The sequence below is a fragment of the Geotrypetes seraphini genome, chromosome 8 (genome assembly GCF_902459505.1).
Source record: "Geotrypetes seraphini chromosome 8, aGeoSer1.1, whole genome shotgun sequence".
NCBI classification, from domain to species: Eukaryota; Metazoa; Chordata; class Amphibia; order Gymnophiona; family Dermophiidae; genus Geotrypetes; species Geotrypetes seraphini.
Genome location: NC_047091.1, coordinates 36,125,082 through 36,143,502, shown reverse-complemented (window position 1 = coordinate 36,143,502; position 18,421 = coordinate 36,125,082). Strand labels below are relative to the sequence as shown.

Below are 18,421 nucleotides of genomic sequence, written 5' to 3'. Positions count from 1 at the left end.
AAGCTTGGCCAATTGAAGTTATGGGCTTTCTGTTTGCTTTGAAGAATGAGCTGATTGTAGCAATGTTTCATGACAAAGAGAGTGTTATTTAGAGCAATGAATTGCTTCTAAAAACCTCTCTCAAATAATGTCTGTGAGATGCCCAGAGAAAGCTGATTGGATGACCTAAATAGCATGTATCATGCTAAAGCCTTTCTGGAGCTTAAACCACGTCTATTTGAAGCCTATATGGAGCTCAAAGTCCTATGCTTTACACATCTTATAGGAGCTAATGATACCATTGCTATACCAAGTTTGTGTAGCACAGGAGTGAAGCTTCCCCCCTTCCATGCTGATGTTCCCAGATCAACTCCCACTGAAAAAATATCCTTTTAAACATGGTATACTGTGTTTTTATTATCCTTTTAATGGTGGTATACTTTGGGTTAATTATGTTAAAGCTTACGGTCCTGAAATAATGATAAATCAGTAAAAATCACCTTTTTATATATAACATCGTAGGGACGTCTCTGGCGTCTATATGGGGGCGTCTATATGGGGTTTTTGGGAACGCGTGCCTAATAGACGCCTAAGATACGCTTAGTGCATTAGAGACATCTATACGATGCCTAAATAACGCTGATTGCCACTTGCGCCACATGAACGTCTAAAGCACGCCTAAAGTTAGGCGCACTTTACAGAATCTAGGCCTAATTGACCAGTCAACAGTTAATCCTACCTCCTCTTTGGAGTTGGCCTTCCCTCACTCAAAGTTATTTTATGTAACTGAAAGAAGTGAGGAGGCTGCAATAGAACAAAATTGCAGCATTTGAGCAGTAAAGCATCATAAAGTCTTTTTAGAAAGCTCTGGAAGAATTAGTATAGTGCTGAGTATGGACTTGTAATCCATTCGTGTGACTAGTGAACTGCTGTTTCCAAAGAATAGCCAATATACAGTAGGTGAGCAAGCTTGCTTTTTGCTCATTTCTTATGTGGCATTTTATTTGTGCTTACTGTTTTCCACCTTATAGGTTAAGAGCTTCATAGAAACACAGAAGACACTGTTAGCAGAAATACAAAATGGGTGCAAACGCAACTTTATCTTAGCCAAAGAAAAAGAAGAAAAAGATCAAGAAATGCAAGCATTTGCTGCCATGCCTGAAATTACTATCACAGAGTCTTTACAGGAGAACAAGAGTTCCAATACAGGGGAGCCACTAGAGCAGGCAATAGAGGGAATTAAGGTTTTGGTCTCTGTGGACTGTGAGGACATGGCAGAGACAAGTCAGGACCAAAAGACTGCAGGGACAGAACTGGATTCTGACTCAGACACAAATGATGCTGCTGAGGTGGCAACAGAGGCTAATCAACTTAGGCAGACAAAGAAGGATAAGGATCAGGATTTGGATGACAGGCAACCTTCATTATTGTTCATAAATTCTGTCGCAGAGAACCAAATGGATAACACAGTGCAAGGTTTAGAAGAAGAAATTATGGACACTAAAGAGAAAAGTAAAGATAATCCCCCAATGTCTCCAAAGAGCCCCAGTTCTCCAGATAATGAGAGGAAGATTGCAGTTTCCAGTCCTGGGAGAGGGCATAAAATCTTTGTTGTCACACGTGTGGAGAGTCCTCTAGAGAAAACAGAGGATGAGAATCTAGGACAGAGGATGATCTGTTCATTGCATGAACACTCTATTATTCCAACACTAACTGTATCCCATATCTTTCCCTCTCCATCACAAGATACTCAGGGAAATATAACTGTTTCCATACCCAGTCTGGATCATACACAATCCCTTATCTGCAGTTTAGTATCTGATCCCATCCAAGAGATAAAACAGCTATCCAACAACTCTGGTGGAATTGATCCCAACTCAAAGAAAAGTAGAACACCTAACAAGTGTGGTCAGTCACAATTATCTACTGCCCTGGAGAACTTGGAGTCACCAGATAGCAAAGACCAGCCATCAACATTTCTGGGGAATACAAGGCCACTGAACAGTGATGTCCAGTCATATCCAGAGAAGATACACAGAGAATGTGAGACTGCAGTCTGTGATGCCTCTCTTCCTAATGGACTTAAGACAGAATTCCTTCATGTGCTGCCAGATGCTGCTCTGGAGTGTGATGGAAAGATAGACACTGATTCAGGACAGGGTAAGTGTACCATGTCTGAATGTGATTGAGGATTGGAGGCCACATCGTGTATTTACCCTAATAGGATAAGTGTATGTTGAAAGCAAACTGGTAGCAAGGGCCTTGACAGGGTCAATATCTCAATCAGACAACAGCATTGGGGGTTTCAGGATATCCACAATGAATATGCAAATCTGACTCATAAATATTCATAGTGGAAATCATGAAACCCCGATGGGACTAGGTTTACCCCAAAGGTTGGGAATGGTTGGTTTAAGCATACATCGAATGCTGCTGTCCTCCCCACCACATACACACACACACACCCCTTGGCACCTGTCTATCTCACTTATCCAATTTGATGGCCTTCTAGCACAGGGAGAATTCATGGTATGTGAGTGTGATATGAGCTTTGGGCTCTGCTGTAGGCTAGAATAGAGGAGGCAGACAACTGCAAAGTTTGTATGCACAGGTTAAAAACTACATTCCTAACTGCATTTAACAACAGAGGCATCATTGTTAGTCAGTCTGTTACCCTAATTACATTGTCTCTGATAATGGTTAGTCTAATAGGGGAGACCTTTTTCCTATCAAGATCCTTAATTCTATCCAATTAATAATTGTTATATTTCCCAGAAATTCATCCAGCAAAAGGGATCCAGCAAAAGGGATGAAGTCTAGTGGACCCAGATGGAAAAAAAAACAGCAGAGCTTCAAATTTGAGGACGTAACATTTATTGGGGGATCCTACTGAACGAAGCAACATCCGTTCCTTCCTCCAATTTGATGCTCCACTGTTTTCTTCCTATCTGGGTCCCTATGTTTATTTATATTTATATACCACTCTTCGTTACATCAGTGTGGTGTACAAAATTTAAGAAAAAGAAAAGAATGCCAATATTAAAAGTTTAGATTAAGATAACACTTTATGCAAAACAAACAAAAAAACGATCTAATAGTTGCTGCAGGATCTGTTACCCAAAGTAAAAGTAAAAATTTAAAAAGATAAAATAGCCAATAAAACCTAAAAATAAGATAATTAAGGAAATTCCTATCCAAAAAGATAAGTCTTCAGTGAAGCTCTAAATTTGAAATAAGAAGGCTCACAATGTAACTCATTCAGAAGAGAGTTCCATAAATTTGGAATAGCAGAATAAAAGCAGAATTATGAGTTGACATTAGGCTAAACAAATGAATTTATGATAAGGCCAATTGATTTGAGGCAGAAGAATGTAAAGTATGAGTAGGTTTATATGAAACAAGCAATTTTGCTAAATAATCAGGTTGCCCATTGTGTAGTACTTTAAATGTTAAAGTTAAAGCTTTATGCATTAAATGATATTTAATACGAAGCCAATGATACTCCTTAAATAATGGAGAAACGTGATCATATCTCTGAGCAATAGCAACAACTAGAGAATGACATGGGGACAAATTTTTCCCCATCCCCGCAGGAACTCAATTTCCCTGTCCTGTCCTCAAAAGTTTTGTCGCTGTCCCTGTCCTGTTCCTGTAAGCTCTGCCTTATCCGCATAAGCCTCGGATATTTATGATTTTAAAGCTTGTGCAGATGAGGACAGAGCTTGCAGGAATGGGACAGGGACAGGAAAAGAACTCACGGGGACGGAATAGGAAAATAGTTCCTGTGGGACGGTGAAAAATGTGTCCCCGTGTCATTCTCTAGTAAGAACTCTAATGGCGGTATTTTGAACAGTCTGCAATTTCTTAATAGAAACCTTTGGTAAACCAGAGTATACGATGTTACAAGAATACAATTTTGAAGTAACTAATGCATAGATAAGAGATTCACAACAAGAAGTATCATAGAAACATGATGGCAGATAAACGCCAAATGGCCCATCTAGTCTGCCCATCCGCAGTAACCATTATACCAGGCCCTTTTGAATTCAGACATAGTCTCTGTCTCTACCACCTCTTCTAGGAAGCTGTTCCATGTATCTACCACCCTTTTTGTAAAAAAAAAAAAATTCCTTAGATTCCTCTTAACTTCATCCTATGCCCTCTCATTTCAGAGTTTCCTTTCAAATGAAAGAGACTCGACTCATGCGCATTTACATTATGTAGGTATTTAAACATCTCTATCATATCTCCCCTCTCCCGCCTTTCCTCCAAAGTATGACCATGCACCATTTTAGTAGCCTTCCTCTGGACCGACTCCATCCTTTTTATATCTTTTTGAAGGTGCGGCCTCCAGAATTGTACACAATATTCTAAATGAGGTCTCATTAGAGTCTTATACAGGGGCATCAATACCTCTTTTTTCCTACTGACCATACCTCTCCCTATGCAACCTTGCCCCCAGTGCTTCCTTCCTATGTCCTTAGTGACCTATCCCTGTAACTTCATTGAGTGTCCCCTAGTCTTTGTCATTTTTGAAGGAGTGAAAAATCGATCCACCTGTACCCGTTCTACTCCACTCAGGATTTTGCAGATTTTAATCATATCTCCCCTCAGCCATCTCTTTTCCAAGCTGAAGAGCCCTAACCGTTTTAGTCTTTCCTCATACGAGAGGAGTTCCATCCCCTTTACCATATTGGTTGCTCTTCTTTAGCTACAAGATATTTTTATTCTCATCCAGATAGCTCAGGAAGGGAACACCTTTCCTCCATGTTCAAGACTAGGGTACTTCCTTTGAGTGAGAAAGGGGAAGGGGGGCAATTCTTTTCTTCAGGTTTGTAGGCAACAACCCAATTGATTATCAGGAGAGTAATTAAAGTTTCCGCTGAAGATCATGTGATGCAGTAAGCAAGGGCAGTCGCACTCTGCCTGAGCTCCCGGGCCCCGAGTCGTTTACTCGCTTTTATACTGCAGCTCGGGCCATCGGGTGATCTCCACACGATTTCTTGCAGCGGGGTCAGTGCATGGACAAATATTTGTCTCCCGCAGCGTGCACCATGGCCACGAAATCTAATAAAAAAGACCGCGAGCGTCTGAAGTTGGCCAAGGACATAATGGCGCAGGGCTCTAGTGCGGAGGTGAGTCAGCTGTCCCCGGAGGCCCTCCGCGATATTACTAAGGCGGTAACAACAGCGATGCAGCCTAGTTTGGACAAGCTTTCTGCACAATTCTAGAAGCTTGATGATACCCTCGTTGACACGGCCAGGCGTACCACGGAGCTCGAATCGCGTGCTTCCCGCCTGGATGATGCACAGGGAGAGCAAGCGGTAGCTATTCAGACCCTATGGGATCTTACCCGTACCCAGGCTAAAAGATTGGAAGATTTGGAAAATAGATCCCGTAGGTCTAACCTACGTTTCTTGGGGATCCCAGAGACTGTGAGCGGTCCCTCCCTCATGTCCACTCTTGAGGGCTGGCTGCGGGATCAGTTTCCCCTGCGTGAGGCTTTAGGCCCCATCAGTCTGGAGCGGGCACACTGCCTGGGCAAGGAGCTGAATCGTACAGCGCGCCTGCACATGATCATCGCCAAGCTGCTTAATTATATTCATAAGGTTGAGATTTTACACAAATATAAACAACTTCAAGATAGCTTAAAGTTTGAAGATTCGGAAGTCTGCATTTTCCAGGACTACTCTGTGGCTTTATTGGAGAAATGTAAAAAATTTTACCCACTCTGCTCTACTTTAGCAGAGAAAAAGCTGCGTTTCATGTTTATTTATCCAACTCTTCTGCGCCTTCACCATCAGGGCCAGTGGCACTCTTTTGACACCTCGGAGGACGCAGCTCTGTATATTAATACCCATGTGAATTCATCACAGGACCCTACTTGATAAGGGTCGAGACTTATATAGCTGCAACCTAGACCTTTCTTAGCAAAAATTAATTAATACTTTCTGCTACATAGTTTGCTGTACTGGTAGATTTTCTGTTACTGAGTGTTTACCAAATTCTGTTTATTTTGCACTATTGTTGTATCATTATCAGTTCTTGATTTGGAGACCTAATGGACACTCCCGCATTATTGGCTATTTTGTTGATTTGACTCGGGGCTCGGGGGGACATCTTTTTGTGGTCTCACACATCTTCAGGCCCACGTTGGTGGAGTCTGTGGATGTGTCCGATCCAGAGGGGGGTATAGAACTGAGGGGAGAGGGGGGATGGAGGGAAGGGGGGAGGTGAGGTTGGGTGGGGGTGATTGGGGAGGGGGGAATCTGGGGGGAGATGCTTCGTGTGCGTTGGTTCAACTTCTTATTCTTTACACTTAATGTTTTCTTGGAGTATCCACCCTGGGTCAGGCTGAGAGCCTGGGGGGGATTTTGGTTGATGGCATGGATTGGTTTACCAATTAGAATTTTTGTTCTTCCATGGCACTAACCAATGCTGTTCGCATAGTCTCCTGGAATGTTTCGGGTATCACCTCCCCTATTAAACGTACTAAAATTTTGAACCAGTTAAAACGTTATAAAGCAGATATAGTATGTCTCCAAGAAACCCGCTTGACGGACGAGGAACATTCTAAATTAAAGAGATCCTGGGTGGGTGAAGTTTATGCAGCCTCCTCACCACAAAAAAAGCAGATGTAGCCATTTTAATTAAAAAATCCCTGCCACAGCAGACGCGCCTAGTGGAACGTGATCCACAGGGTCGTTTTATATTGCTCCATATTACTGTGGATACCTACTCTTTCTTTCTTATGAGTATATATGCTCCAAATGTTTACGATCACTCCTTTTTTGAGCGTTTGGCGACAGTAATAGTGGCCCACACAGGGAGTCCATTGTTTTTGGCAGGCGACTTTAATCAGGTTCTTGATCCTAGTTGTGATCGTTCGACTCCTGGATCCTTTGGATGGGGACTCGCGGAATTCCATTTTTATGTTTGACCTTAGACTTAGTGGACCCCTGGCGATTATAACATACAACGGAACGAGTTTATACTCATAGATCTCGAGCTCATGGAACGCTTTCTAGAATAGATTATATTCTTACTACTAGGCACTCCTTTCTGAATGTTGACACAGCCATCATTGGTCTTGTGGTGATCTCCAATCATGCTTTGATTTGTCTTGATGTGAATATTGGTTTTGGTGTCAGGGGACCTGCCCGTTGGTGTTTTCCTAGTTATTTGTTTCATGATGCTCATTTTAAAGAATTTTTACAAAAAAAGGTGGGAGAAGTTTCTCGAATTTAATGGTCAACATATGAATAACCCGGATTTGTTTTGGAGCACAGCTAAAGCGGTTCTTAGGGGAGACTATATTGCTTATGTAATAGCCCGAAATCGTCGGCTCTCTTGGGATATTATTCGTTTGGAGAGAGACTTAGCGGCTGCTAAGCGACATTACGCGGCCTGTCCATCTTCGGCCGCTAGGTAATCTATAATTTCCATAGTGACATCTCTTTACACCCACGCATGATGAAGATGTTATTCTATCAAAAATTTAATTATCATAAATACGGTAATCATGCAGGCAAGCTGTTATCATATCTCACGAAAAGGGTGAGAGGACAGCGTTTTATATTGGGGATAAAAGATGGGACGGGGCGGCTTCACCATAAAATATCACAGATTACACACGTCTTTCAATCCTACTTTCAGGATTTCTATGCAGCGCGTACTCTGGAAGCGAGTTCCCTGATTGGGGACTACCTTGCTGATTCAGGCTTACCCAAGCTTTCTGATGCTGCCATTGTGACTTTAAATGCCCCGATCTCATCTAGGGAACTCCAGAGGGTGATTCAGAATCAGAAGAATTTCTCTGCCCCTGGACCTGATGGCTTCACAGCCGAATTTTATAAATTGCTGTCCTCTCAGATTGGAGTTCCTTTGAGAGATTATTTTACACATGTTATTGACCAAGGGAGCTTTCCCCCAGGTGCTAACGAGGCATGGATTACACTAATTTTGAAACCAGGAAAGGAGGCCACTTCCATTGAGTCCCATCGCCCCATTTCACTCCTTAATGTTGATGTAAAAATTTTGGCTTGTTCCTGATCTCATCAGAGTGGAGAAGGTGGGATTTGTTAGGGGCAGGCAGTCCGTACAAAATGTTTGTAAAGTACTTTTAACTATGGCCCATGCACAAGTCCATGAAATTCCCCTATTATTGGTGAGTTTAGATGCAGCTCGTGCTTTTGATCAGGTTGACTGGACTTTTCTGTTTAGTGTTCTGGACTATATGGGAGTGTCGGGCTGGTATGCAAGGGCGTTAAAGATTTTATATACCTCCCCGGTAGCGCGTTTATTAATAAATGACACCATTACTGAGAGTTTTCCGATAGAACGTGGAACTCGGCAGGGATGTCCATTGTCCCCACTTCTTTTTTTGCTTTATCTAGAGCCTTTTTTAAGAACCGTAGTACGGGATCCTGCTGTGACAGGGCTGACATTTGCTCACCATACAGTAAAGGTTTTGGCCTTTGCTAATGATTTAATATTCACTCTGACACAACCTTTCTCTTCCTTGCCTACTCTTTTACAATCTATGGAAGAGTTTTGGTTCTGTTCGGGGTTCACATTGAATTATTGTAAATCTAAGGCCTTAGCTATTCCAATAGCTCTTCAGGATACCTGGGAGGGGGCTTTTCCCTTTTCTTGGGCCCCCATGGCACTCAAATATTTAGGGGTATGGCTACCTCGTGATTTATCCACTCTATATACATGTAATGTCACACCGTTATTGGAGGAAACGAAGTGTCCATTAAAAATATGGAAGACTTTTCCTTTATCAGTTGCAGGGTGGATGGCTTTGTATAATATGGTATTGTTTCCCAAATGGCTATATTGTTTTCAGGTTTTACCACTGTTATTAACACATGTTCATATAATATACAACTCTCCAGCCTGTTGCAATCTTATCTTTGGGGGGGTAAGAAACCGCGCATGACCATTCTGCGCATGTGTCAGCCTAGGGAGAGGGGAGGTTATGGCTTGTTGAATATTCGATGATATGCCCTGGCCTGCCAGATGAGACATATTAATGATTGGTTTCGAGGTACATCTTATTTCTCTGCAACTCAGGTAGAGTTGTCCGTTTTAACTCCTTATCATATTAGTTATTTATTACATGTTTCAGCCTCTGTAGTGGCAAATTACCCATTTTTTTGCCCCTGCGAAGTAGACGTGGAGATGGGTTTGTGCTTATTTAAAGCGGTCCTCCCTGATTTCTCCATACCTCTTGATACAAGGGAATTGTGACTTTGTACCAGGCTTACAGAATCCCCTTTTCGGAGGTGGGCATCCCAAGGACTACAATATCTTTTTCAATTAGCTCTTTGCAACACTCCTTTGGTCTGTTGGAGGTGGATCTGTTTGCTTATTGGCAGATCCGCCATTATGTACAATCATTACCAGAAATTCACTTAACGGAGGACTGTCAGGAAGCTATCTCTGAGATGTTCAGTTTTTCAGCTCAACAATTGATCCCCTTGCGCTTTCATCATGTGGGACTTCGTGACGTGCAACCAGATATTAATTTTGAAATCCTAGCTGCTTCCTGGTCAGAGGACCTGCAGTGTGAGATTATGACTTTGCAAATACAAAAGATTTTGAAGACTTCGCAGAAGTTATCATCCAATGTTCTTCATTGGGAACTTCAGCTTAAGTTCCTTCTTAGGCTGTATATTCCACCCCTGAGAGCACACAGGATGGGAATTACCCAAGTACACAATTGCCCTAAATGTGCACAGGTTCAAGCTACACTGGGACATATGTTTTGGTCCTGTCCTCGTATTCACCACTTTTGGACTTGTTTGGGACGATATACAACTTCTTTATGGGGCAGACATTGGCTGCCTACGCCCAGAGCACTATTTGGGTATTATCAAATAGCGTCTCCTAAACCTAAGGGTATGTTGGGTTTTGTAGCCATTTTGACTCATTGGTTGTCCACTGACCCCCCAACCTATAGTCACTGGAGATCTCTAATGCTCGTTCAAGCTTCTTTGGAGTGTAGACATTTTTCAGCGTTGGATGGTGGTCTGGGACGTCGTTTCCGGATCATTTGAGAGCACTTTTGGATGGATCTTACTCCTCATGCCAGGAGTCATCTTTTGAATGTTTGATTTAGTGTGGTAAATGTTTTGAACCCTCACACTTTGGGTTTATAAGAGGATATGGGAGGGTGGGTGATTAGGGTTTATACTGTGCGCACTTATATGAAAATTGTTTTATGTTGTCATGTTTATGTGCTTGCACTTTGTTGAATAAACATATTTTACCATAAAGTTTCCATAATCTAGTACACTTGGATACATTTCTTTCTCATAACAATTGATGAACAAATTTTCCTTTTCTTTGTATTTTTCTTACTAGACTAAACTAAACTAAACTAAACCTTAAGTTTGTATACCGCATCATCTCCACAGAAGTAGAGCTCGGCACGGTTTACAGGAATTGGTATAGAAAGGAACTACAAAGAAAGTAGAAGGACTAAGAAGAGAAGTTTAGAGGGACTTAGTATATCGATGAGGGGGATAAAAAAGGGGGTTAGAGTCATTAGATAGTTTGTAAATTTACATAATATAGTGATTGGCAGGGTGTTTCCCCTTTTCTTATTTTATTGCTTGCATATTACTCTTTCCTATTTTATATAGAATTAGATGAAACCATCATCAATTCTTTTATAATTGTGAAAACCTAGTATTTTTCTGTTTTTCATTTGCTCAATAGGCTGAGGTCAGTCTACAAATAGCCAACAGTTCACCTTTCTTCATTTCCTGTCGCTTCCAGTAAACCCAATTCTGATTCATTCTTATACAATTCAGTGCCCAATTTGCCCTGATATCCTGAGCCTTCCCCACGGCTCAAGGATCTTCTTAATTATCAGCTTTTACTCAATCAGCATTTCTCCTCCTCCCAATGACGGTTAGCAGCAGCAGCTGTACTGTGCAGTTCGGACAATCAACTTCTCTAAATTGCAGAAACCTTTCCCCACAATGCTACCTGCTTCTTATCCTTAGATCCCCTGCACGGGCAATGGATGGGGCAAGCAACAAAGAGCAATCCATTTGCTGTCCTTAACCTTACCTTAACTCCCCACACACCTGCACCATATATACAACCACCCTCAAGCACAAGGGGGAAGAAGAACCTCCTCCCGACATGTACCACTTGGGGACGACTCGAGAGCTTGTTTTCTTGACTGGAGCCCAGAGCTCGCGCAAGAGCGCCCACACAGCCAGCTATAAATTGCTAGGGAGTGGAAAGAAGGGAAGCTGAGTTCACCAGGCAGTCGGAGCCCCCCTGATATTTTCGGGCCCTGGTCTTATGCAGGCATCGAGTGAATATCGGACAGGACCCGCATAATTTCCATGCTCTGTACATGGCCAGCCTCTTATTCTTACCTTCCTGCTGCTGCTGCTGCTAATCACCATCAGAATCCTTCTTCCCGATGTCAATTCTGAAGTTGGAGAGGACGTTCCGGGCCAGCCAATCACTGCCTGACTGGCCCAGAACGTCCTCTCCAACGTCAAAATTGACGTCGGGAAGAAGGCTTCTGGGTGGCGATTAGCAGCAGCCGCAGGGAGATAAGAAGCAGCAGCAGCATCGGACCAGGGGGGAGTTGGGGTTTTAATCGGCCGTTGGTGGGAGGGGTTTTTTTTGCATGCGGCAGGGAGAGACAGGAAGCGATCGCTTGTCCCGTTGTCTCTGTGCACAGCTTCGGGATGCTGGTTGGCCCAGAACGTCCTCTCCGACGTTAGAATTGACGTCGGGCGGCGAGAGTTGGTCAGCCCCTCGGGGAAGAAAAGCAGGGAGGGAGAACTCGGCGCCGGCCTGTTCCCGAGGGTAGCAGTGGCAAGCAGCATGTTTCCCAATGGCGGTGGCATGGGGGAGGGCAGGGAGAAAAAAAGAAAGAAAAAAATGGGCACAGAGAGAGAGAAAAACAGACATAGAGAAAGAAAGGGGACATGGAGAGAGAAAGAAAGAAGGGGGCAAGGTAAAAGAAAGAAAGAAATGGGGCACGGAGAGAGAGAGAGAGAAAGACAGACATACAGAAAGAAAGGGGGCATGGAGAGAGAAAGAAAGAAGGGGGCAGGATGAAACAAAGAAAAAGTTGGGGGAGGGAATGAGGTCTGGAGGAGAGGAAGCATACAGGAAGCTGAAAGAAGGGAAGAAATATTGGATGCATAGTCAGAAGAATAAAGTGCAACCAGAGACTGATGAAATTACCAAACAAAGGTAGGAAAAATGATTTTATTTTCAATTTAGTGATCAAAATGTGCCCATTTTGAGAATTTATATATGCTGTCTATATTTTGCACTATGGCAATAGTGGTTTTTAGCGCAGGGAGCCTATGAGCATCGAGAGCAGCATGCCCCATTCAGCGCAGCTCCCTGCGCTAAAAACCACTATCGCGGTTTAGTAAAAAGGGAGGGGGTATATTTGTTACTGAGGTGACATTGCATAAAGTCATCTGCCTTGACCTCTTTGAAAACCCACGGAATATAAATGATAATTAACATTTTCTCTGCGTACAGTGTGCTTTGTGTTTTTAAACTTTTATTGTTGGTAGATCCTTTTTTTTATATTTATCCTTTTTCAAACAATATCACAAGTATCCACTTGTTACAGCAATTCAGAGTATTCAAATAATAACACACCATAAATTCCAATATTAACATAATAAACTAAACTAAACTAAACCTTAAGTTTATATACTGCATCATCTCCACGGATGTTGTGGAGCTCTGCACGGTTTACAAGAACTTAAAATATAGGAAGAGAAGAAAAAAAAAAGTTTACTTATATATAGAAGAGAAGAGTAAGGGGGGATAGAATTACATTTTAGTGAAAAGCCAGGTTTTCAGTTGCTTGCGGAATAATTGGAGGGAGCCCAGGTTCCGCAGTGGGGTAGTAAGGTCGTTCCAAAGACCTGTGATTCTGAAGAGAAGGGATTTTCCCAGTTTGCCTGCATAGCGAATACCGTGTAGAGAGGGAAAGGATAATTTATACCTTTGGGCGGGTCTGGTAGAGTCAGGACTCGAGGAGTTATAAGATAGTGGGATTAAGGGAGGAAGGATGCCGTGAATGATCTTAAAAGCCAGGCAGGAGCATTTGAAATGGATTCTGGAAATCACTGGGATCCAGTGAAGTTTGGCTAGGAGTGGGGAGACATGGTCGGTCTTGCGTTTTGCAAAGATCAACTTGGCTGCAGTATTCTGGATTAGCTGGAGTCTTTGAAGACTTTTTTTTGATAGGCTTAAGTAGATGGCATTGCAGTAGTCTAATTTGGAGAGGATGATGGATTGGACAAGGACGGCGAAATGTTGTTGGCGAAAATAGGATCTTACTTTCCTCAGCATGTGGAGGCTGAAAAAGCATGATTTAGCCAAGGAGTTGAGGTGGTCATTGAGGGAGAGAGAAGAATCGATAATGATGCCAAGGACCGTGCTTGAGAACTCAAGCTGCAGTGCAGCACCTGAGGGAAGTGCGAAGAGGGTGGGCAGGTGTTCTAATTTTGGGCCGAGCCAGAGTAATTTTGTTTTTGAATCATTCAAGTTCATCTGTACCGAGAAGGACAAGGAATGGAGTCTCATTATGCAAGTTGTAATGTAATCCTTCCAGTGTTAAAATTTTTTAAATTGAAAACATTCAAAGGAAATTTTTAACTCTTAAGAAGATATCAATTACACAGGGAGAGACAAAATTTCAGAGATAGGGAGATCTCATTACTAGGAAACAATAATCAATATAATAAATAAATGGCTTAACGTGCATTTAAACTTCCGGTCTTTAACTACTGTGCTATCTTTACAGCATTTTCTTAATATCCAAGAAGCTACGAAGATGCTCAGGCATATAAAAGATATATTTAATACCAGTGTATCTTATCAAACATTTGCAAGGATAACTAACAGAAAGGTTGCCCCCAAACTCTTTACTTCTTCTTGCATAGCAAGAAACACCTTCCTCTGTTCTTGTGTAGATTTTGTCACATCTGGAACAATCCAGATTCTCTGGCCCAAAAACGAGTCCTGAGAATGTCGGAAGAAGGTTCTCATTATAGCATTTAGATCTTATTCAAATGCTAAAGACAATATTAATGTACCACGATATTCAATATTTTCTTGAGTGGTTTCCAATAGCTCAGTCAAATTATTTAAATCCATATCATGAAGTCCTTCCTTTTGTTTGTCTGGTAAAGAAGATTCAACTTTTCTTGGAAGATAGAATACTTTATTTATAGGAGGAATTGCTTCAGGAGGAAATTTCAAGTTCTCAGTGAGATACTTTTTAAACATATCAAGTGGGGTAATAGACAAAGACTTAGGAAAATTTATAACTCTAAGATTAAGTCTCCTACTATGATTTTCCAGTTGTTCAATCTTCTTTAAAAAGAAAAGTCTATCTTTAATTAAAGTTCCAGTCGATTTTTGAACTGCAGCAATTTCTTTATTAATTTGGTCAAATTTGCCTGAAGTTTCAATTTGCATGTTATTTACCGAGGTAGAAAGGTCATCCAATTTACTCACTATTATGCTGATATTACCGGCAGATTTTGTAGACGCATCTTCGAGTTTCTGAAATACCTGCCAAATGCTGTCCAATGTCACCTTAGTCGAGCGGGTATTCTCTGCTCCTAGACTTGTTGATAACTCGGCGCTCAGAGTGGTGTCAGGCTCCCCACTGCGTGAGGCCGCTGGACCCACATTCTCGACGTCCTCTGGCATTGGCTTAGGTGGCAAGCGGATATCCGGAGGGGAGAGTGAGATCTCAAATCCCATAGCTCTGGAGGCTCCCTGGAGTTACTGCTGGACTCTTACCCCCTTCAGAACTAGCCAGAGAGCTAGTAAGAAAACACTCCATCAAAACTTGACTGGGCAAGGGGGGATCAGCCCGGAGAAATCCCTTGCATTTAGTGTGAGGAAGAGAGAAAATGCTCTTCTTCTAAAAGGTAACAGCTAAGGAATAGCAAAGCACGGTGGAGCGTAACTAATGAGCTATTAGCACGCCGCCGCCATTTTGTCTCCTCCCTTCCGTTGGTAGATCATTTTGACTTGGCCATGAAGGTAAAGGGGAAGGAGGGAGGGCATCTGCTGAAAGACATCTAGTAATCTTTGCAGGCTTGACTGTGCAGGGAATTATTTTTGTAAAATCATGTTTTGTTATGTGACTGGCATTATTTAGACTTTACTTTCTATGAATGAATAGAATTAAAATTATATAAAACTAGTATTTTAGCCCATTACATTAACGGGTGCTAGAATATATGTCTGTGTGTCTTTATTTCTGTCTCTCTCCCTGGCCCCCTTTGTCTATCTGTCTTTCTGTGTCTCTCTTTTCTTTCTATCTATCTGTTTCTCTCCCTGCCTCCTATGCATCAACATTTCTCTCCCACCACTTCCCTGTGCAGCAGCTACAGCAGCATTTCCTCCCCCTCCATTTCCCTCCCCCCACACCACTTCCCTGTGCAGCAGCAGTGTTTCCCCTACCCCCCTTTCCCTCTGTCCTCCCATCTGTCTCTGTCTCTCTCTCCTCACCTCCTGCCTCTGCGGAGCTCTCACAGCTCCTCCTCGTCCTCCTCCAGCCAGGCTTTAGCCATCTGTGCCGCGGTCTGCCGCTGCTGACAGCTGCTGCGGCCTGCAGCCACTGACATCTGCGGCGGCCGACATCCATCTCGAAGGATTCTCTCCGATGCTGCCTGCACTGCCGCCAGCCGCCTCAAGGCACCGCAGCCTGCACGTGGCGACATCCACTGCGCACACCTCAAGCCGCCTCAAATCGCCCTAGTACTGGCCCGCTCCTGGCATCGCTGGCACCGCCGCCATCCATGCTGGGCAAGAAGGTGGACTCCAAGAGAGGCCCGTGGGGCCGAAGCCAGTCAGCGTGGCTGGGGCTCGGTTTCTAGCACGCATGCGCACTCCTGCCTGCCACGGACATACGGAACACACAGGCAGGAGTGCGCATGCGCCGCTTAGGGTTTTATGTTGTTTTTATGTGTGTACACTGAAGGAAAGTGGAGAGAGAGTGGGCTGAAGACGCTGAAGGGAAATGGGGAAGAGAGAGTGGGGAGAAGATGCTGATTTATAAATTGACAATTGTACAGAATATTGTTTCTTTTTATACTTTAATATGATAAGTTCAATATAAAATAATTCAAGGCTTGTGTGGATGGAATCAGGTGGTTTGCGGAGATGGGGACCGAGCTTACGGAGATTAGTCCAATAAAATGGTATTTTCTTATTTCTCATTATTTGTTTTATTTTTATTTGTTAATTTGTAAAGTGGTGATTGTTATGTATCATTTTTTTTCAAATTTACATCTACTGTCTTTATATTTTGCACAGTATTACTGTTTTTGTGGTGTGGTGTTGCATTATATGCAGAGTCTGGTTTCTTGGTGGTTCAGTTTAACTTTTCTATTTTTAGTTTATGATTATTCCATATTGGGCGAGGGTGTATCTCTGTTCTATAGTTTTCAGTTGGCATTGACTGCAGGATCAATTGACTGTGCGGGATCTGGCTTGTTTAGTTTTACAATGTATGTGTTGGTGTTCTGTAGTGTTTAAGATGCTGCCTTTTCCTAGGAACACTCTTGTTGTGTGATATGTGGATTGTTACTAAAAATCATATTTTTCATATAGATGGGGGGGTGTCAAAAAATGATGGGCCCCAGGTGTCACATAATCTAGGTACGTAAAACAACACTTTCAATTGGTGACTACTATGGTTGTAGGACAATGTAGTAGTGGAATTTTGCAGAAACTATGTGAAACAGGTGCCAACTCTGAATTCAGTCAAAAAGAAGGAAAAAGCCTCAGAAAAAGGCCCTCCCACCACCACAAAGGTGGATATCAAGGTGGTTAGACGGTAACCTCACAGGCAAAACCTTCATTGAAATGAGTGTTTGAGCAGAGAAACTTATGCTTCACATATACAAAATTGTAGATAGAGGAAAAAACCACTTATCTTCAACTGATCGGCACACCGACGGAGGCCAGCGTTTCACCGACTAGCTGCATCAGTCTGCAAAATACTAACATGTACCTTGAAAGAGCGGAAACAACCGCTTCGAAAGAGTGTTTCCGCTCTTTCAAGGTACATGTTAGTATTTTAATACCAAGAAGTTAAAACTCAATGAGAAACTGTCTAAGTTCTTTTTGTTTTATCTTTCTTTGTTTTGCAGACTGATCGGTCGGGTCACACACTGATGCAGCTAGTCGGTGAAACGCTGGCCTCCGTCGGTGTGCCGATCAGTTGAAGATAAGTGGTTTTTTCCTCTATCTACAATTTTGTATATGTGAAGCATAAGTTTCTCTGCTCAAACACTCATTTCAATGAAGGTTTTGCCTGTGAGGTTACCGTCTAACCACCTTGATATCCACCTTTGTGGCGGTGGGAGGGCCTTTTTCTGAGGCTTTTTCCTTCTTTTTGAGTGAATTCAGAGTTGGCACCTGTTTCACATAGTTTCTGCAAAATTCCACTACTACATTGTCCTACAACCATAGTAGTCACCAATTGAAAGTGTTGTTTTACATACATTGGTTTTCAATATATCTGTGTTTCTATAGACATAATCTAGGTACGCCACTGAATGTATGGTCACCTTACCATTGTCCCAAAGAATAAAACAATCCAGGAATAAATGGATCACAGTCGGCTCAGGTAGACTGCGGCATGTGACACAGATACATCCAAATTGTTGCCCCTAAATAATTCCTTTGCTCCATTAGTGCATTGTGATGCTCAAGATAAAAGAACTGAGGAGGAATCAGAACCAGTGAAGATAACATATGAAGTTAAGCACCTCCAAAGGACCTATAAAAAAGATCAAGGTAAAAGAACTGAGAAGGAACAAAAAACAGCTCAAACCAGGAAAGTATTGCTTCTAGGGGATTCCATCATCAGAGAGATTAACCTTGAAACACAGGACAAGGAACTCAAAATAGTGAAATGCCTTATGGGATCCTCAGCCACCAAGAATGCCAGACAAATACTGAATGTAATTAGAGAAGAAGCAAATAATTTAAACCCTGATATTATTATCCACCTTGGAACAAACGACCTGGCCAACAATATCCGACTTGCAACGCAGAAAGATTTTCTGGAGCTTGGGGAGTGGATAAAACCTTTTGTAAAACTGTAGCTTTTTCAGAAGTACTGCCTACTTATGGAAAGGGAGAGGAAAGAGTACAAAATACTGAGAACTTCAATAGGTGGCTCAAACCTTGGTGTCATCAAGATACATAGGAGGATGGAGCAATACATGGAAAAACAAGAGACTGTATTGTAATGATGGGCAGCAAAAAAAATCCTGGCTGAGAAATTCAGGCAATATGTTTCTAGTCATTTAAATTAGAAGGTGGGGGTGGTGTACATATGGAGGTTACTTCCGGTGGCAATCCCCTGCAAAAGACAAGTTTTGATGATAATAAAGAAAGC

At 42.4% G+C, this 18,421-nt stretch overlaps 1 protein-coding gene across 3 annotated transcripts in view; it reads left to right on the top strand.

Annotated features, from left to right (window-relative positions):
* PPP1R37 (protein phosphatase 1 regulatory subunit 37) overlaps positions 1–18,421 on the top strand; it is a 712,503-nt gene that overhangs the window by 620,735 nt on the left and 73,347 nt on the right. For all 3 annotated transcript variants that reach the window (XR_004540288.1, XM_033954028.1, XM_033954027.1), the window contains exon 11: positions 1,011–2,139. Coding sequence is in view for 2 of the 3 variants with exons in the window: in XM_033954028.1 (XP_033809919.1) it covers positions 1,011–2,139 (1,129 nt within the window). In the remaining variant the exon portion in view is untranslated. The remainder of the gene's footprint in view (positions 1–1,010; positions 2,140–18,421) is intronic.